The 21,043-nt window shown below is 55.7% G+C and overlaps 1 protein-coding gene across 1 annotated transcript; it reads right to left on the reverse strand.

The window, feature by feature from the left end:
• Positions 1-6,655: 6,655 nt before the first annotated feature.
• HRH2 (histamine receptor H2) lies at positions 6,656-13,984 on the reverse strand. Its single transcript, XM_065644231.1, has 3 exons — positions 12,852-13,984; positions 9,274-9,435; positions 6,656-7,375 (listed from the first exon to the last, which is right to left on the reverse strand). The coding sequence occupies exons 1-2, from the start codon at positions 13,952-13,954 to the stop codon at positions 9,417-9,419; spliced, it is 1,122 nt and encodes a 373-aa protein (XP_065500303.1). The 5' UTR covers positions 13,955-13,984; the 3' UTR covers positions 6,656-7,375; positions 9,274-9,416.
• Between the last annotated feature and the right edge of the window lie 7,059 nt (positions 13,985-21,043).

Here is a 21,043-nt window from a genome sequence, read left to right on the forward strand (position 1 = left end):
ATAATAAGGAAAAGTTCAGCTGGCTCTTTGACCTGGTCCCTGCTCCTGCCATGGTGTCGGGGGGCAGGCTGGGGGCTTCCCGCAAACCACAATGCACCGAGGAATATCTGGAGCCTCATAAGTATACTCTGGGAATGGAGGAAAAGGGATTCGAATTTCAACTTTGATGCAAAATGTGCTTTCTCTAAAAAACCAGCCTTCTTGGCAGGGACCAGACAAATTCCCACTAAATCTCCTGGAGGAGAGTGTTGCCAGTTGCAGAGATAAAACCTCAATGAAACACAATTGGCTTCCACTTGGATTAGCCAAACTCTCTTCTCTCCCCACCCAGCCACCCCAGTCCGGCAGCGGGATGGGGACCGTTTGGTGCCAACCCCCCGTGTCCCCAGCCCGCTGGGAGCGGGACGGCGGCTCTGCCATGGGGGGAGGAAAACCCTCTCTTCACAGTTAAGGGGAACCGACATGTGATGAATGCACAAAAGCCGGAGCGCTGCAGGGCAGCCCCTGCCATCGTGCCGAGGACAGCGGCTCATCACATCACGGCTGGTTTCTTGCGGTTCTCTGTGGTTTGGAGGCTGGTGGGGAGCCTGGGGCAGGGTCCCCATATTGTCCCCCATGGTCCAGCCAGCTCAGGGCATGGCACTGCTGCCTCCTTTCCCTGCTCAGTCCCAAAATGGGGAGAAGGGGGCAGAGGGGGCCTGCTGGCAGTGAAAGTTGCTCGGAGATTTTTTTTATTTAGGCAGGATTTTCTTGAATATTGATTTTTTTTCCAGACTCAGAAGCTGAGATGTTTTCTACTCTTGGAGTTTTTAGGCTTAAGCATCACTCATGGTGGGAATGTCTCACCCCTGTTTGCCTCTGACTCTTCGAGTATCACGCTGAGCCCAGATAAATGTTAGCCTCACTTGTGCCCCAGGCAACTTTTTGGAGCAGGCTCCAGCCTGCAGGCTGGGTCACGGTGCCTCGGAGCCGGGCTGGCAGGGACAGAGCGCAGAGGAGGTGGGAGAAGCACCTCGGAGCCATCCCGGGGTGGGGAACGCTCCCCCACACCCACAGCATCCCCCCATCCTTGAGCAGCTGCTGAAGGGACCAAGAGATGCTGGCAGGGTTCTGAGGGGAAACCAGCCTCTTAATTAAGAGCTTAATTACCCAATAACGAATGGTGGACTTAGCTCAACCTTGAAGCAGGCCAAGCGAGCAAAGGGCCCTTGGGGAGGGATGGGGGAGGTGAGCTGAGGGCATGCTTTGCTTTCTGTGATACTTGCAAATATCTGCGAGATCTATATATGGAGAGAACAAAACCAGGGCTCGGGGGACACGGGGTGTCCGGCTCTCCTGTGGGATGCCTGCGCATCTCAGCCCGGGGAATGAGGGGGAACGACTCAAATGCAGCCCAGAGTGGGTGAAGGCTGGGGATGTGGTGCCAGCAGGAGGACAACGGGATGAGGACCATTTGTCCCTCCAGCAACACGACATACCCTGGGGAAGGAGAGGGCTGTGGGCTGGGCATTTCTGCTGGCAGAGGAGGGAGGGGAGTTTGTGAGCTGGAAAGGGAGAAGGATTTCTTAGGCTTGGCGCGTTTTGCTGCAGAAAGGCGGTTTCAGCTCCAAGGGTAAGGGAAATGAAACAGAAAAATGCCTCCCATTAAGCAAAAGAGATGGAGAGCCCTGCGTAATAGTGCTGTCTGCAGGGGCTTCTTGCTCTGAATTTGCATCCAGCGTGGCCTTATGCCAGTGGTGGGAGGGAGCCATGCTATGGCGAGACACACTGCGTGCTGCTGCGGGAGATAGGGGCTGGAGGGGACGGGGTCCAAGCCCCACAGATATGGGGTGGGGGCAGCCGCATCTGTCACCCACCCCATGGACAGTGGGCAGTGCCCAGGGAGAGGGCAGGAGGATGCCCTCCCTGCAGATCCCTGGGAGCTCCCAGCAGGTCTCAGAGGAGAATGGGGTCCCCCTGACATTAGGGGCACAAGGAGCCCCTGGAAGGAGTTCGGTCAAAGCCCATGGTCAGCACTGAGGGTCTCCTGACCCCTGGGACATGGGCAGTGCCAGCGTGTCCTCTCACCCTGCCTGCATCTGCATGGCCCCAGGGAACAGACCCTCACAGAGATCCCGACCCCGGCAGGACCCCGAGCCCAGACAGAGCATGGCTGTGGGTGTTCATCAGGGGATGCTCTTTCCTCCCCCTTTGCTGTTACTTTTTTTAAAAGCCCAAGTAGACACGATGGTTGTGTGGAAGGAAGAACATTCGCTCTGGAGCTTTCCTGAGTAATTCTCCTCTGAGAAATTAATTATCAGTGCTGGCGCTGCATTTAATCAGCATCAGCTCCCTGCGTGCCTGGGGTCGGAAGGCATTGCTGCCTCTGCCTCCGGTGCCTCTGAGTTCCTGCTGGCGCGGACGAGATGTGCTGCTGTCACTGGAGCAGGAGCTGGAAGCAGGGAGAACAGATCCGGCAGCTGTGCAAACACCAGCGGGGTGCAGCGCCCTGCCAGCCCTGCCCGGGCGGGTGGCTGGGCTGTCACAGGGCAGCCCCGGTGCTGAGAGCGGCTCAGACGCCTGCGGGGTGTTAGTCCTCAGGGTGCCCATCAGGCTGGGAGCAGGAATACTGCCCAGGAGATGGTAGCCTGTGACCCAGCACCTCATCCTGCATTGAGGACAGCAAACCCACACGGGCAGCGTGTACACGTGTGTGTGAGGGTGTGTGGCACACTGGGACTATGGCTGTTGCAACATCTGTTTTCTCAGGGGGGCATGGGGGCATCTGGTCCAGCCAAGTTGCCTCTGGCATCGATCTCTCTGATAAATGCTGTTCGGTTTGGGGATAGAGCCTTAATGAAACTGGTGCTGGCTGCAGGCACGGGGAGGGGAGCGCCTGCCTGAAGGATGCTCTGGGGGAGAAAGGAGAAGAAAAGAACAAAAGGACACTGGATGCTGCCCTTGGCGACGGCCAGATGGCTCCCTGGCAGGACCTGCATCTCGCCGCCTGGCCGGAGGCGCCTGGCTCTCCGCAGCAAACCCTGTGTGGTGGGGTCTCAGGTCACCGGGAGAAAGTGCATTGTTGGTGGGAGAGAGAGTCTGGGAGTCCCTTTCAGCCCATTTTCTGGGTATGAGAAAATGCTGGCTGGTGTGCAGGGTCAGGCTGGTGCTGGGTGGGTGTTGTGGGGCTGTGCAGCCCCTGAGCTGGAGGGCAGCAAGCTGGAGGTGCAACACGGGCAGCCACCACCCCGGCTGCGGGTCTTGGGCTGTCCGGGATGATGCTCTCCCAGCAAGGCCAGGACACTGGGTGTCCGTGGCTGGACAGAAGGACACGTCTATGTTATGCAGCACAGGCAGCTGCAGATGCAGCAGTAACACCCCAGTGCCTGGGGGACAGTGAATCCCTGGGGCCCGCAGGACCTTAGCTAAGGGTGGACTTTCTGGAGATGAGGGGTGATGGGGGGCTTTGGGGACCTCTTGGACTGTTGCCCTGGGGGACTCAGAGGTCCCTCGATGTGGGGACATGTTTCTGTCATACTTGTGCCCTCTAGTGGCTTTGTCCTCTCTCTGGTCCCATGGCCACCATCCGGCGTTGGCCGGGGTCAGCCTGGCCTGGTGCTTCCCGCACCGCCGGCCTTGGTATTCACGGCTGGCGGGGAAAAGCTGGGTGAGAAGGGCTTGGGTCAGGCCAGGAGGGCACCTCGGCGCCGCATGATGCTGTCCCCATGGTCGTCTCCTTCAGGCTGGAAGTGCTTCTCCTTGTTTTCAAGATGGTTTGGCATGGAAATGTCAATTTTAGGTCTGGGGAGAGGCAATGGATCCCCAAACCTTTCCAGAGGCTTGAATACCCAGCCAAAACTGTTGGGTATATGACCTCAAAATGCATTTTATTCCAGAAAATCAAATCTTGAGATTTCTAATACAAAGTTTCTCATTTTTTGACTGCTTGGGGCTGTTTGCTACCTTTCTATCTCCTCTGTGTTTAATCACATGACAGCCTTAAAAAAGACCAAACACTCTTTTTTTCCCCCATTCTACTGATGTTTCTCTTTTATCTAAAAGAAATAAAACGCTCCTTTGCCTTCGGCCCATGGCAGCCACCGCTTCTCAGCTGTGCTCCTCCAGGAGGGGACGCCTGGATGCCCTGCGGCTGCTTCTGCCTCCCGCGTGTGACTCCTTTTCCCCATGTCTCCTCTCTGCGTGTTTTTGGACCCTACCCAGAGCTGCGCAAGGACAGGGGAGGTGGTTTGGTGGGAGAAGCCCAGGCAAGCACTGCGGATCCCAGCTGCTGGAGCAGGGTGAGGATGGGGTCCCATGTATCAGGGAAGTGTGGGCTCCTGTGTCCCACCTCAGGGACAGGGGGAGGGGGGTGTCCCCGTGCACTTGGCAGCCGTCCCTGTCTGTACTCCTACCACTCACAGGGAGATATTTCCTATCTGAGAGAGCAGATGTTGGTTAGGAGCTTCCTAAGCAGTTTCTCTTGCCTCCCAGAATTACTGCTTGGAGAGAGAATTAAATTCTCTTTTGTCGTCAGTTTAGGGGAGAACAAAACCAAATGTCACCTGGAGAAGCTCCTGCTGCTGCACCCCTGGAGCTGGCGCTGCTGCCGCAGGACCCAGATTAGCCCATCAATAAGAAAGCCACTGTGGTCGAAGGTCCCCAGGGGGATTAGGTAGGTGATCGATGCTGAGATTAGCTTGTATGGCAGCTGCGGTGACAGCAGTGACCCGGAGCAGCAGCTTCACCCTGCCTGTGCTTGCACTGAGCCAACCCCTCCCCATGGTCCATGCACCGAGCAGTGTCAGATCTCTGCCAGCCCGGCAAGGGGCTGGGGGCAGCAGCACTGCAGACAGTAACTGCCACAGATGTTCTGCATTTTGGACTTCTCCCCCTTCCAGCCTTGTTAGTATTGAAATTAAAAGCAAGTGTTTGTGAATTGGTAGCTGTTCTCCAAGACCCTAATTAGCAAATCTCTTCATCCCCTGGGGCTGCAATGTAATAATAAAAAAAAAAAAACCAGCACCCAAACAAGCCCCAAACCTTGTTTGATAGATTGGGAGTGCTACTGGAACAGTCGGAAGCGGCTCTTCCTGCTTAGTATGGTAATTAAACACTTCAATTGCAATTATTTTTGCAATTAGATAAGTCTCTAATTGTTATCATAGGTGGCAGGGGTTTGGGTGCATGTTTGCCAGTTCTTCCTCCCTGAGCTGGAATGAAGTGTGGATGCTACAGGCGATCAAGGCCTGCTTCTCTCTGGTTTGTTTGGAGAAGAAGAATGCTCTGTGTGCTCAGCTGCGTGGACTCATTTCCTGCCTCTTTGCAAAGGAAGGTGCTGATGAGGTAATTTCCCGTTTTACTTTGGGGTGCTCAGCCTGGGGGTCTTGTAGCTCCCTATCCCCAAGCCACGTGAGGGAGGACTGGGGAAGGGACATTGCCTGCGAGGGTATCACTTTGCTGCAGGTCTCTCCCTGCTCGCTGGTGCTTTGGTGGGGCTCAGTGCTGCCCGGGCTGGGGTGGACTGGGTAGCACCGGGGGCTGGGAGGGTTCTGGGGCTGCAGCCCAACCGCCCCCCACCTCAGCCCTCTGTGCTCCCTAGAAGCCATTTGCTCTTTGCAACCACTCGTGGAAGGGCAAAATCCAGAGAGATGTAAGTGGTGGCTGCTCAAACGAATGCCGTGGTGGCTCTGGGGGTGGCGGGGGGGACACTGCAGAGCCCAGCGGGGTCCGGTGTGCCGGCTCGGATGGGAGCCCCGCCCGAGCCCCGGGTGTTTGTGGCACCGAGCCCGCTGTGATGGTGGGGGAAGCGCCGTGGAGTGGGGGGGGCCGGGCGGGCAGGTCTGTCCCCGGCAGCAAGCAGGGGGAGCTCCGGGTCTGCGCTGCCGCCGCGCCGGCCCCTGCGCCCCGGGGGACCCGAGCTGGGGGGCGCGGGGCCCGGCAGAGCGGGAGCACCGTCCCGGGCTCCCCCGAGTGTCCCCTGCTCCTCTGGGTCCTGACACTCCCCGAATGGGTGTCAGTCAGCCCGGCCTGGCCCCGTGCAGGGAGCCCCTTCCAGGCACCCCCAGCTGCCGGGAGACCCCCGAAGTTCGGGGTAGGAGTGTTCCAGAGCAGCTGGAGGGACACCTGAGGCTGAGCTCTGCCCTCACCCATTCCCCCTGCCAGGACAGAGCCCTTGTATACCCGAAACCATCTGGTCTGGGGGCTCAGCACCCTCTCTTTGCAGGAGGATCCTGCAAACAGGGGTTTGGCTGTGCCCCGCTGTGCCCAGGGGTGATGTGGCTCATACTTACTCCAGGAGGAAAATGCTTGCACCGCAGCACGACAAGGGATCCTTGTTGGTTCCTGTCCTACCTGGTTGTCACTGTCTGCTGCCCCATTCTTCCCACCAGCGCAGGGATCAGAGGGGGATTGTCTAGCTGGTCTCACAAGGCAAGGGCTCTGTGGGGTGGTGCCAACCCTGCCCGTGGTGGTTACAACCCATGTCCAAGGGGCTTGTGCTGTGCGTGTTCAGGGTCTGTACCAGTGGAGGGATTGGGACGGGACAGAGAGGCTCTTCCCAGGACAGAGCACACCCAAATAAATCAATCATCTCGTTTTTCCCTCTGTGTTAAATAGATTTTTATACTGTTGATGACTTGCGCACTGGCTTAGTGCAGAAACATCCTGGTTTGGCCATCTCAGTGTTGAGCTGCTGGGGAGGGTAGAGCCTAGGGACAAACCCTGGCTGCTCAGTATCTCCTCATGGCCCAGTAGGCTCCAGGCCTTTCCTTGCAGCGGGGCTGGGACAGGGGGTGTGAAACAGGGACAGCCCTGATGACACCAAAACCTCCCCAGTGTGGGAGGCAGTCTTGCCCTGGTGTGGATGCTGCAGGACTGAACGTCCTGTGCATGGCCATCCAGCGCTCAGTGCTGCTGACATCTGCTGTGCTGAGGCTCCTGCTGCATCACCCAGCCCTCTGCCAGGACCCCTGGCCCCTCTCAGGGATGGACATGTCCCTTGGACAAGGCACCAGGGAGGGTAGCGCCTATGCTCCCCTTCTCCATCCTAGACTTGTCTGTGTGGCCCCAAGACCTTGACTGCAGCCCCTTTTCCTCCCACCTCATGTCTTCTCAGCCTGACCTGCCGCCCAGGACCTGGGGAGGGCCCCCCCATCCCAGCCCTGCTGCTGGGGCCACATGCTGGTTCTTGACCCAGCTCCTCAGGCACCACAGCGTGCCAGTGCAAGGCTCGATGCTGGAGGTGTCACAGCCCCAATGGGGCAGCGGGGAGGCTCTTCTGCAGCTCTTCTGAGGGCTCTTCAAACATACCACCCTCCTGGGAAGAAACCTGGGCAGGCAAAGGCCTGTCCAACAGTGTTTAGGGATGGAGCAAATGCCACGTGCCAGAGCAGGAATCCTGCAGGGGAACAGAGATGAGGTTCAGTGGCTTTGCAGGGTGCAGGTGGGTCCATCTTCCCCCCCTTTCCTGCTCTCTAGCATAAGGGATGCTGCATTAAGCACCTGCTGTGCCCGGGCAGGACTGTGGTGTGATGCTGTGAGGATGATCTCAGCAGATTGTGGCTGTATGCTGAGTACTGACATTTGGGCAGAGCTGAGCAGGCTCACATCGCTCCAGGACCCATCATGCAACATCCGTCTGAGTAATATCACTTTGCTTTGTGGCTTTCTATGTTTACTCTTCCCATCTGCTTGCACCAGCCAGCAGTGGTAGGGTTTTCACCTCTGCAGATCACTTGATAAAAGTAGATGTCCTGGGGTCAGCGGTGATCTGCTTCTGGGTGCTGGTTCTCCCATGGCCCCTCTCCCTGCCACTGCATGGGGTCCGGGACTCTTTCAGGAGGTGCCTTGCGTGAGGTGACATTTCCTGTCGCCACCCCCATGGCACAGGGAGGAAATCTGTGGCTGCACCAGGACCTCAGATCTGCAAACCTCTCCCCCAGAGTGATTTTGCTTCATTCTGCTGATTAGATTAGCAGGCTCTGAGGGGATGGCTGGTATTTTGCCTTTACCTCACAGAAACTAATTGTGTTTCAGAAGATACGTGCAGCACAGAGAGGGAAAGCACGAAACAAAAGAGCTGGAATTGGTGTCCCCTCTCTGCCCCTGCTGTCGGGCAATGACAGCAGCAGAGGTGACTCTGCCTGGGGTGAGCACCATGTCTGCCCCAGGGAGGTTCTCTGTGAGCTGTTGTGCCTGCCAGGCTCGGGGTTTCACGCTGCTCCCTCCCACAGGGCAGCACGGGGACTGTGGCAATGCTACTCCAGGGAGCAGCCCCTGCACCGCGACCTCTTGCTGAGTGACGCTTGTGCCTTGGTAGGTGACATCGAGGGGCTTGCAGCCCAGGTCACAGGGACCACCCTAGCCTGCTCTTGCCACCATGCTCTCCAAGCCTCTGGTTCTCCTTCTGTTAACAGGCGATGGTGTTTCCAGAGTGATTCACGGGGAGCCTCTCTGAGAGGTGCAGATGCTGTGCCCCAGGTTGGGGAGCCCTGTGCTCTCCTGCAGCAGCCCCAGCCCCCCCCCAGCTGCGTGTGCAGGCAGCACTGGCTCTCACCATCACCATGACCTTGGCTAAGGTTAGCAGTGCTCAGTGTGCAGCAGGGACGAGTGTACCTAGCTTCCAGCACAAGGGTGACCATATTTCCCCTCCCAGGGCACAGTCAATATGGGAGAGCCTGGGTTATCAGCATGCAGCGTTGGAGGGAAAGCATGTGGAGGTCAGGGTGACCTTGCCTGGCTCTTTTTGGGAAGGGCTGCACAAAGCGGCTCTCTGGAGCTGAGAGGCATCCCCTTGCATGGCAGCCATGTCCTCCAGCCCAGCACCACTGCGAGAGAGAGTGGCAATGCCTGGTGCAGCATCAGCCTCTCACCCCAAGAGCCCTGTCAGCATCCCCACAAAAGCTGTTTGCAATTTATGCGGAGCTGATGTAGGCTTGCATGAAAATGAAGTGTGCTGGAAATCCACAATCTGAATGCAGCTATCTCTGCAGCATGTGGAGGGACAGGCAGGATGCAGGCACCTTCCAGGGCATCGCAGGGCAGTTGTGTAAGCCCACATCTCCAGGGCAGCCGGGGGGTGCACAGCTTTGTGCACCTCCCCTGCGCTTGGGGCTGGGTTTGGACAGAAAATGGTGCTGGAGAGAGAAGTGAGGATGCACCTCTGATGGTATTGCCCTCTGCACCAAGTAGCATTGGGATGGCACAGCCAGACCAGGGAAAACGCAATGGGTGCAGCAGGAGTGAGAGCTGCCTCCTCCTCTCATTTGCACGCGGCGACCTCAGCCCCATACTCACCCTGCAGCCCTCGCCTCTGCCGTTGAGGTTCTCCCTGAGGAAAATTGAGTGTTGTCCTTTCAACCTCACAGGATTTTGGAAGAGGGCAGCCAGGAGTTGAAGGCTGGGAGATGTGGGTCATCGGGCAGTCGGCTGGCTGGGAGTCATGGGAAAGCTCCAGTGCTGGAAAGGGTTAAATTTAACATAACAGGAAGAAAAGAGAGGAAAAAGAAGAGATCAGTTGGCTAGTGCCAGCCTGGTTGGGCCGGGCTTTGCTTTGTGGAGCACAAGGTACTGCTTGCTTGGCATCTGCCCCTTGAGGCCGGCAGCCGGGGCAGGCACGTGGTGATGGGGACAGTGATCCTTTCCTGTGGGAAATGGCTTCTCTCTGCCTCTATCTTGTGCCCCAAGCTGCCTTCAGTGCAGCTGATGTGTGCGATAGGGTGATCCAGAGCCACTCGTTCAGCCCCAGCGTTTTCTGCCTGACAGCTCCCCGTTAGTATTGGATGCTCCTTTTCTCGGGCTTTTAATCTCCCTGGAGCTCAGGCACTGGTCTCACAACCTGCAGTCGTCCCTAGTGCTCAGCATCTCCGCTTCAGAGTCCTGTCCCACTGCAGTGAGGCAGGTTCCTGAGGTCCATCAGGTGTTGTGTGTACAAGTAGTGTTTTCCTTTACTGATTTTGTGTGAAGTGAATTTCTTTGGTGCCTGGTGGGGGAAAAAGAAGCAGCTGTCTTCCCTTGCATCCCTGCTTGACCCTGTGCACTCCATCCTACCTGGTCCTCACCCATGGAAATGCCTCCAGCCCTCTAATGGCTGCAGTGCTACCATGGCCTTTTGATTTCCAAAGCAGCGATGACTCTGACCTGCTCTTCCTTCTCCTTGCACCCCTGAGACCGGCTGCAGTTCTCCAGTGTTCCCACTCTTGTTTGCTGGTCTTTTGTCTATGCCTCATAACAGGAAAGAACATTGTTATTAAGGGCAGCGGTTCAAAACACTGCCAGTTGTGCTTTCCCCTGTATAACCCCACGGAGCTGCTCTGAGCAGAACTCTTCTGCGCTGTCATCCTTCTTATTTTTGGAGTTATGATTTTGCGGAGTGATTCCTGTTGGTCTTTTCCTGTTCTGTCCCGGACAGACAACTGGGATGACTGCAGAAGGGAGGTGGGGGGAGAAGAAAGAGCTCTGTTCATGCTTGGGGTGAAATTGCCTGCCAGGCTTTTGGTGTTCAGGTAAATCCTCTGCCCACCTGCCTTGTGTGCTGTTAGTTGATCCAGATCGTCTGCCAACAGCAGATGTTTCTATGTCTGACTATAGAAAAAAGGGCTGGAAGTGCCCCTGCGTGATCCTTGGTGCATCATTTTTGTGCAAGTCAGCAAGATAAGATGAGAAGCAGAAAAAGTAAAAGTAGTAACCGATCATTTGGTGCTTGAGCAACTTTTATCTGATTGTGAGCAGAAACCAGAGTGGTGGTGCTATGTAGGGTGGGAAGGAGATATGTATTTAGAAAGGTCAAGATTTTTCCAGTGCTTGAGTTTTCTTCTCTTGCTTCCCCACAGTTCCTGTGTCCGATGTGGATCTGCACTGTTTAGCAGTGGCTGCCACTTGCCCTCTTCCCTTCAACCTCCTGCATGTTTGGGAGCAAATCCAGCTGGGAGACTCATTTTATCTGTGGAGGAGCTTCACCCCGCAGGGCTGAGGACAGTCTGGAGCCACGTGCTGGCTCCCTGTGCTGGGACTTTTGTCAAGTCCTGCTGGCACCAGGCACCCATGTGCTGAGAGTTTGGGGACAGAGGTCCCCTGGGTGCCACTGACCCTGGTGTAGGCTTTGAGTGCAACTTGTGTAGCAGGATCAGGCCCTCTGGGAAAACCAGGAAATCCATGAAATCAGTGACCTTGTCCTCTGCCTGGGGAACAGAAACCCATTTTTCTTCCCTTATGGTAAGGCAGCACTTGGAGAAATTTTTTTTTTTTTTTTTTTCTCTCTCTTCTCCCTTTCAGTTGCACAAGGAAGTCCTGCCAGCCCGTTCCCCACCGCCAGCTCTCCCCAGCCAGCTGCAGAGCCCTGGTGTGTGAGCTCCCAGTTTGCCCAGGAGCTGCACTTTCGCGTGAGTAAACAGCACAGCTCGCTCTTAGTCTGTATATCTGCAGAAGTATGTCAACCACACCGGACCCATGCTCTTAATATATTTTTATATACACCTGCAACTACGTTTACCAGATGTTATACCTTTGCACTCTGTTAGTTCCTCGGAAGCTGCGGTCTTGTATTTGCACTCTTTCATCCCTCTGTATCTCCTGGGGCAGACTCCCCCACCCCAAGCTGTCCCTCTGCCTTGGGTAAAGCCACATGTGAGCCCCAGGGGAGGCCTGATGCTGGCTGAGCCTTTTGGATGGTTCTGCCCTCTGGTTCACCTCTCAACGTTCTCCTTTTGGTGGCTTGAGACTGTTTCTGGGACAGGATCAAGGGCACGTGCCACAGGAGAGCACGAGCGCGGCTCCTTTGCTGGCACGCTGGGAACGGGCAATCAAAGCACTCCTTATCTACGGATGGAAAGTTTCTGGGCTGCTTATCAGGCGCTGCCGAGAAGTTGGGTTAAAGTCTTGGGAGCAGCAATGTGCGCTGTGGCAGGCAGCATGCTTCTCCGTTCTCCTTCTGCTCAGGCGGGTGAATGCCCCTGAGTGAGGTGGGGTGTGGGTGGCCCAGCCCTGTGGGGACATGGATGGCCAGGGAGGGAACTGGTACCACAGCCTGGCACAGAACTCGCCCGCCTGGCACCCGTCCTGCTCCCTGGCTGCACCCGCACCCTCTCGAGGGGCCTGATCCCTGTGACATGCTTGGGTAATGCTGAAGGAATTTTTGGCTCTAACTTTAAATGGATATTCGTGGTTTTGAAAACATTGGCTGACCTAATTTTGGCTATTCCTGCTCCATTCCAGAGATGGGAAAGGAACTTTTTGGTGGCTGATGCAGACTGACAGCCGAAATGCTGAGGGTGTGTGGCTTGGCCAGGAAGGGAAACTGCTGAGCTGCTCTGCAAGGAGTTGCGGACCCAGATCTTGGCTCCTGCATGGACTCGCAGCCTGACTGCGGGTGTCCCCACTCTGTGCCCCAGTGCTAACACCCTGTTGCCCCCCCGTGGTGGGCGGTCACCTTCCCCAAGCCCCGTGCAGCTCTGCTGTGTGCCCAGGCTTTGCTGGCTGCCTGCCACCGGAGAGTGGGACACGGCTGGTTTTTGGGAGCAGCCCCCATGCCGTACAGCAAATTCTGCTGGCGAAACTGTCCCCATTACCCTTACCTAGCAAAGCCAGGGGGGTTTTGTGCTCCCTGTGGATCAGGTGGCGATTGCTGGGGTGACCAGCCCTATGTGAAGCTGAAGTAGCTGGACCTGTGGTGCCAGCGTGGAGGGACATGACCTGGGTCTTTGCTGGTGCTGATGAATTTCTGAGCGGCTGCTAAGAGTAGGAGTTGTCTGGGCAAGGATCTGCTGGGGCATTGGCTTGTTGCTTAGAAGTTCATGGACAATGTAGGGTCCCCACCTCTGCCTTTCTTTCTGGGGATGCACCTACCATCAAAGCCCCACATGTAAGAAGACTCTTACCTCTTGAGGGCTCCGTCGATCAGCAAGGTCTCCTTCCCGTTCCTCATTTCCAGTTTCAGGGGTTTACCCTCCTGCCTGCCCTGGCCCTGTCTGCAGCTCCTGCCCCTGGACTGGGCCTTCTGGAGGGGAGGGAGGCAGGAGCTCCTGGGACCCCCAGTCCTCCAGCAGCGCAGCAAGTGCTGGTACGCCTCCCGAAAATCCCTGTTGAGTGTCCCGTAGAGGATGGGGTTCAGGGCTGAGTTGGCATAGCCCAGCCAGAGGACAATGGACATGGGTGTGCCTTTCACCCTGCTGTCCCCCCACATCCCCCGGTATGTGAACACTGTGAAATAGGGGAACCAGCACACAATGAATGCTCCCAACACCACCGCCAGCGTCATGGTGGCTTTGTGCTCCTTCACCATGGGTGGCATGGGAGCGTTGCTGCTGCTGCACCATGTGTGGTTTATCCTTTTGGCTTGCTCCCTCGCTATCTTGAGTATCTGGTAGTAGGTGATGCACATGATGACCAAAGGGATGTAGAAGGTGAGCAAGGCGTCCACTAGCCCGTACACAGGGTTCACCTCCAGCGTGCACTCCTTGTTGCAGTTGGGGGCTGTGTTTTGCACTGCTGTCCCGTTGGTGTTCCAGCCCAGGTGGATGGGTAGGAAGGAGACCATCAGTGAAACAGTCCAAATAACAACCAGACCCACAGCCACCCGGGAGGAAGTGACCAGCTGGCTGTAGCGGAGCGGAGTGGTTACAGCAAAGTAGCGATCCAGGCTGATCATGAAGAGGTTGAGGATGGAAGCCGTGCACAGCATGACGTCCAGGCTGGTGTAGATGTTGCACAAAGTGCTGCCAAAGGGCCACTCTTTGGCGAGTTCATAGAAGGCGGAGAATGGCAGCACCAGGAGGCCCAGCAGCAGGTCGGTGATGGCCAAGGAGACGATGATGCAGTTTGTCAAGCTGCGGAGCCGGCGGTCAAGGGTGACGGCCAGGCAGACGATGATGTTACCGCAGAGAGTGATCACGATGAGGATGGCGAGGCAGGACCCGACCAGCAGCTGCAACGGGAAGTCCATCCTTTCTTGAGAGGCTGTATGGTTGTAACACGGATCCATAATGCAGTCGCATGGATGGAGAAGTCCTGCTCTCACCAGCTTCAAAGCTACTCGGAGTGAGCCTCTACCAGGCAGCCCTAGAGCCCTTTCCAAAGCTACCTTGGGCGTACAGTGACCTTGGAGAACACTGCAGAGTCACTTCATGTGTTCAGCCTTGTATGCTGGGAATGACGTGGTCTAGGGAGAGATGTGGCCCTGTGACTTGCTTGTGCCCGTTGGCCCCATCCGGGCATTTGGTGCTGGAGCTGATTCCCCCACGGCAGCTGCTGATGGGTCTCAACTGCTCCCTTTTCCTCTCTTGTCTTCTTTCCTCTGAGTGACCATGGGGTCAGGTCCCAGGGGGTCCCATGTGCTCTATGTGTTTGGTTGATGACGGCAGTCAGCAGTGCTTCAGCAGGGACGGAGTTTTGCCACCTCCTGAGGACAACCTGTGAAGAAAGCACCAATTCAGAGCTGCAGCGGGCAAAGGTCCTCTGAGCTGCCTCTCAAAGCCCTCTAGAAATGGGACATCTGCACCTCCCTGGATGCTCCAGCCCACTTAAACCTGAATTAGAAAGTCTCTTGGCAGCCAGACACACGTGTGCCTGCCAGCCAGCCTCCTCCAGTCCCAGGGGTGACCACATAGGGATGTTGAGAGAAGGGCAGGGATTTTTGGAGGCAGCGAGTTCCTGCAGGCTCAATAGAAATGAGGACTGGGAGGAGTTTTCCTAACAAAAGCATGCTGCTTTCTCACGTAATCTAGCAAAACTAGTCACCACTACAGAATTTCTGAAGTTCCGCTGTAGCCGTAATTCTCATTAAACTTTGCCTTTGTATCTGCACTTTGCAGCGGCCCGTGCTTGTGTTGGTCCCTGCTGCCAGCAACCGTGCTGGCTCCTGCAGCCTGGAGAGGAAATCCTCGTTCTGCTCAGGTCCCTGGGAGGAACGAGCAACCTGTTTGTCGGTGGTGCCGTGTCCTGGGGAGGAGGTGGCTGGAAAGGGCTCTGGCAGTTTCATCAGTTTGGTTCCTAGCAGCTGAAGGGCAGCATGGAGGTTTGATTTTCAGGGAGGGTTTGGATGGAGCTGCTCCTGCTGTGGGACAGGAACACAGAGTGGAGAACATCCCTTGTAGGCTTAGATTTTATGACTATTTTCTGTCTGGATGTAAATAGCAAAAAGCTGTATTTTGCAAGGGCAGAAACAAGACAGCAAACCTGCGTAACCTCCCAAAGAACTTTTAGCTGCTGATTATGGTGATCTCCAGGACCATGCTGATACTAGATTCAAAGAGGCCTTGGTTCCTGTGTGATTGCAAGCAATGGCTGTGTTGGGAAGGCACCTAAAGGGAAACTGAGGCACTGCAGAGGCAAGAGGGAGAGGGGGCTGGGACCAGGCTGAGGAGCCCAATGGCTTGTGCTGGGACCCCTATGGAGTTGCCTGTGCTGCAGCTCTGGTGTCCCCCATGCGTTTCCCAAGTGAGGTGATGGGTTTCCCCGTCCTCCCAGATGTGCTGCTGGGGGACAGCTGTGCTAGTCCCCACAGGTGATGCAGGACCCAGCTCTGCAGGCTCTCGCAGCCCTTGGAGCAGCAGTGAAACCCTCCCTGGTGGTGCACAGGCTTGTGTGAGAAGGTAGAGCTGATTGTCCTCAGGGTGCAACTCGCTGCAGAGATGGAGCAAACAGAATAAACTCCAGGAAAGGAAAAGGTCCAGCCTTGGCAGAGGGCAGAGGTGAGATCTGAAAGTTGAACTTGCACTGCAAGAATAAGATGATGATGCGGAGCACGCTGAAATACTCTCCAGATGACTGATGTCTTTGATTCAAGGTTAAAGGCATGGGGGCTAAGGGAGGCAGTATACCAAGGTGACTGCATGAGTAAATAACCACTGATTGCCAGGAGCTGTATGGAGAGATGGGGATTGGACCGGTGAGATTAGAGATGATACCTGCAGCCCTGCTGCTTCTGAAGGATTTGGAAGTGAACGACAACTGATGAACTGGCTTGTTCATTACTTCTGCTGTTCATCAACCTTCTGCTGAGCTTAGCAAACTTATTGCCATATAGGGGGTCCTCTGAATTTGGGTGCTGGGGTTAAGGCTGTTGGGAGAGGGATGCAATGCTTTCAGCTGTGGCGGCAGCATGTCAAGTGGTTTCTCACCTCCTGCTGCAGTGCAGATTCTTGCCATGGAAAGCTCTTTGTTCGTGCACAAAAGGAGCGTGGAACAAGCCGAGCGCTGCATGCCCACTGACGGCAATGACGGGAACACCTTGTTCTCACAGAAGGGTATTTCCAAGTGAAAGGGATGTTTTTTCATTGCTCCCAAAATGTGGAACTGGGAGGATAAATTATAGGGGGAGTAGCACACTTAGAAAACGCCGTGGGTGGATTGCAGCCTCCTACGTGGCTGCTTCATCACACATCGGCAACCTGCAGCTCACGTGGGCTCTGCCGGGGCTCAGCTCGGGCTCAGCTGTTGGTCCCAACTCCGGTTTGGTCCCAGCTCTGGGCACACCGATGCCCTCAGCATCTGCCGTGGTGCAGGCAGAGCCGTGGGGCAGACTCCTGTGCAGACCTGGCCTAACTTAGTTTTGTTTCTCGCTGCTTTTTCTAATTATCTCAAAGCAAGAAGTGGGCAAGAAGTGGACTTTTTTTTTTTTGTCCTCAGGCAGGGAATAGAAAGTATTTCCAAGTGAGATATGAAGCCACTGGGCTGAGCTGTGGAAGGAAGGAGCAGGGACTCCCAAACAAAGGGGCCAGAGGTGTCCCCATCCCTGCAGAGGAGCCCAGGTAGAGCTGGGCTCTTGGCAGCTCCCAAAGCCAGGGCACTGGCACTCTCCCTGCACATGTGGGCTGCAGGGCTTGGTTGCTTGCAGACCCTTGGGATTTTGTTCGTGGGATGGGGCAGGACCTGCTGCCCGGCAGCTCAGATGCAGGATGTTGCGACAGTAACTGTGGTGGGGGTGTGAGAGAGTTTCCCCTATCCTTCAGTCAAATTATCTCATGGAAACATTCCCCTGGGTGGTCACAGCCTCCAGCCATGGCTTTGCAGGAAAAGCGAGCTGGAGGGCTGGTGTAGATGAGGGGCTGTGGGGTCAGCCCGCTGCTGTCAGAGTGCGGTCCCTGGGGCGATGCGCTGAGCTCTCTCCTGGAGCATTGTCCCTGGTTTTCTGCCCAGGTCGCTCAAAGCCACATTTAATACCAGGTCCTGTGTCCTCTGTTCCTGTTGTGCTTTGGCAGAGCGAGTTCCTTTCCTCCTTTATGTACGAGTGGAGCAGCTGTTTCCCATGGCAGCCTTTCTAGCAATAGCCTGTATAAATGATACCCTTCCAGCCGTGTCTCACCTGGCAGCTTTTACGTTTACCTGATTATCCTCATTATCACAGCCTGGACCTGTTCCTGCTTCAAAATCACCCTCCTGACAGTGAGGGACCGGAGTAGAGCATCGCTTCAGGGTCATCTTTCTAGTGCCTTTTCCAGCAGCCCTGATGCTCTGGTGGACACTATCTCTGCTGTGAAGACTTGTCAGGTCACGTTTGTTTGTTGTAGTCGTTCCAGGGTTCCCTGAAAGCTGGATATTTTTCCTATGGTGCTTTCAGCTGCTTAGAGTAGCAATTTTTGCTGTTAGTTCCTAAGTGTATGAACTTGTGCCAGCCTATTGTGTTTCTGTTGATCTTTGGATCCTCTGGTTCTTCTCCTGTAGTACTTAGACTATTGTCCAGTTCAAAACAGCTCCCAAGTTTCTCACTACTACATTTTTCTTAGAGAAACTCCCGTTTTCTGAGCCAAGATCACTAATGAAAACCATTAAATAAAATTTATCTCTAGGCTGATCGTTAAGGAATTCTATTAATAGCCTTCTCTGGAGCATTAAGGAATCCTTCCACTGTAATGTACTATTGCCTCCCGGTTAGCCTCCTTACAATTCTCCTACTAATTCCTGCCTGAATAGATATTTTTTGCTCTGTTGCAGTACACGTTACATTTGATCCACTGTGTTCTCATTTGAAATGGCAATTATCTCCTCTGGGGAGGGGGCTGTGGTTTATCCATAGGAAATTTTTGTTGCATTTTACCCTTTTATTCCTCCTCCCCATCTTTCAGCATCCTTTCCTTCAGCATCGTTAATTCTAGCACTTTGTGCACTTTTGCAGGAAGACTAATGGGATGCAGCACCTGCTCCGGCAGCGTAGGTAATACATTTGCTGCTCTTCATTTATGTCCTCCTACTTCTGGCACAATTTGTTTGTTTAAAATCTGTTAAAAGCCTTGGTACGCTGCACCACGAATGGGTACATGGGCAGAAAGGAGCACTTAGTGAGCACCTGAACGTGGCAGCCTGTCTTGGGAAAAATTTCCCGCTACCCAAAGGGGCATCAACAGGGATGGCTGGGGGCTCAGGAGAAGCTCTGCATAAAGCATTTTAGCTCCATCCTGGGCACAGGGCAGCTCCGCTTTCAGGCAGACCTGAAATGTCACTTTCTCCTGTGTTAGCTTGTTTCCGAGCAAAGTGCTGGCAGAAGTCACTTAGGAGCAAAGCAAATTCCCTGGCCCTGCAGAGCTTACAGCAGAGCGTCACGGCTTCTTCTGAAATTATGTTCAAGTGCTTCCAGAGATTAAACATCTGGGCACGCTGTGAGAGGTACTTCAGCCTTGGCTGTGAGATGGGCAGGAAGGTGGGGATTTCTTCTGGTCTGAAAGAGGATGTTTGAGGTTTGATGGTGGGCAATGGGCAGGGCCGGGAGCTGCAGGGACCCTGGCAAAGGGCTGTTTTGATCCTCTGCCAGAGCCATAAGCCTGCCTCACAGCGGGACAAGAACAAATTGGCCAGAGCTGGGGCTTGAAGACAACGTGAGAGGGGACAAATGTGAGAGTGGTGCGGAAGCCAGCCTGCCCTGTTGTCGGTGGAGGGCTTTGGTGAGGTTGTGGGTTTGTTTCTAGTTTATGAGCAGCCTATCTGGCAGGGCTGTGCTCCTCCCCACGCGGTGCTGCACCCCATAGCATCCCCCAGCACGCCTCTGCCCCTGCGCCTGGTGAGCCCCATGGCTGGAGCTCTTGCTCCCTTGTTTCCATTTCTTCCTTGCACTCGCTCATCTCCCCTCTGCTCCCAGGAGTGGGGCTGTTGTGGGTGCTCACCCACCCAAGGTGCCCCGTGCCCTCATTCTGGTGGGTAGACACAGCTCATCTCACAGGCGCACACAGCTGCAGTCTCACTTTCGCAGAGCTCCTTTGCAACTTCCCTGGGGCTGTGGGAGGACACTGTGGTCCTGCCTGGCTGCATCGCCAGATGCTTTTGTCCCTGTTCCTTGGTCTCCTCTGAAGCCTGGTGCCCTCTGTGTCCTATCCCAGCCTGGACGCTGATTGATACACGGCAGCAATTACAGCTCCGGCATGAGCAGAGGGGCTGGGGCAGGCAGGACACAATTCCCATCACGGCCACCAGCCCTTTATCCTGCTCCCTGGAAGGAGAAGGGCTCTGTGGGTAAGAGGGAATTTGGGACCCCTGAAGCAGAAAATCTGAAGAGGTAAGTGGAAACCATCAGAGCAGTCAGTATTTTGAAAGTTTGCTTTGCAGAAGGTGTCCGGGAAAGGCAAAAGTGAAAACAGAGTTGCTGGGCTCAGGGGCGCGCTTGGAGCTGCACAAGTTCCCAGCAGAAGTCCCAGTGCTCAGGCTCCTGCTGAAGCCTGTTCCAGCTGGGGGTCAGTGGGCACTGCGTACCCCTGGGGACTCCCCACCCCTCCTGTGACAGTGCTACAGCCCAGCTTGGGGGTACCCAGCCCAGGGGGAACCCTGCCCCACAGAGCCAACCGTGCCCCTGGATGGGGCAACCCCTGCTCGGCAGGTGCCACCAACTGCTGGGGTGTTGGGTGGAGGGTTGGGGTGCTCAGAGAAAAGGCTCGGGCAGCTCAGTGCAAGAAGCTTGCTTAGCAGCAAACCTTGTGGGGAGGCTGGTTGGGCAGAGACACTTCAGCCCTGCAGATGCTTGGGCAGGGCAGGGCTCTGTCTGTGCCCTGGGCACACTCCACCCTCTGCCCCGATGTTCTTGGCTCCCATGGTCCCCACCAGCAAAAGTCACCAAACTGGCTTCTGCTCCAGGCACAGCAGGATGATGATGGTGACACAAGAGTCCAATGAGAGGTACCCTTTTGCTCTGACATGGGTGGCCTGTTGCAGGGTGCTTAGCACACCCCAATCTCAGTGAGGACCCACCATCCCCTCTGAGATCTCCCCTAGAAAGTGGTTTACCAGTGTAACAACCAAGGAAAAAGTAAGGCAAAAGCTTTACCTGGGAAAGGTGCTGCTTTCTCAGAGCCCCTGAGCAGGTGGGAGCCCTCGGTGGCTGCGCTGCCTCCAACTTTTCCCCGGTGCGCGCGGCTCAGTTTGTGAAGGCAGAAGTGTGTGCTGCGAGCGGCGGCTGCCTCCTCTGCTCTCCTCCCTCCCTCCCTCTCCGTGTACCAATATCCAGGCAGTGCGGTGACTGCAACATGAGTCAGACCACAAGTGGGTGGGATCAGACCTGTGAACTCAGACACTGAGGTTATCATCCGGCAAATTTGAAATGCTGAAAGTGAGCCGTACTCCAGGCACGCAGTGTGTCGGGCTCTGCCGAGCCGTGCCAGGCACAGAGAGAGGTGTGGGATGCTGGCTGCGTCCCACTGCCGCTTCCTTGCGTCCTGCCATCACCTTTCTTTAATGTCAAGGTTTCAGGGCCCTTGCTCCTTGCTTCCCATGTGCAAAGCCTCCTTCCCGAGTGGCTCTCTGCTGCAGGCACACACTTGCCCGCTGATGGGAGGCCTGATGCCATCATTTGTGCCCAGCACAAACCTGGCTCTGCCATCTGTGTCCGGCTCCCGAGAGCAAACACAGCTGAGCATGGAGCTGGGCCACTGAGGTGGCTCAGAGGCCACAGGGAGGATAGAGGCTCTTGTGTTGTGTTGGAGAGAGAGAAGGAAAAAGGGGGTGTAGCTGGAAAGCAGGAGGAGGAAACCGGAGCCCAGTCAATGCTGGGATGCAAATTTGCTCCTTGTGCAACTCAAGGCAGCCCATGGCAACATGCTGGGGCTTCTGTGCCGTGGTGGGGAGAGGGTCAGTGTTCTCTGGGTCGGTGGAA

The sequence above is a fragment of the Caloenas nicobarica genome, chromosome 13, assembly GCF_036013445.1.
Source record: "Caloenas nicobarica isolate bCalNic1 chromosome 13, bCalNic1.hap1, whole genome shotgun sequence".
Lineage (NCBI taxonomy): Eukaryota > Metazoa > Chordata > Aves > Columbiformes > Columbidae > Caloenas > Caloenas nicobarica.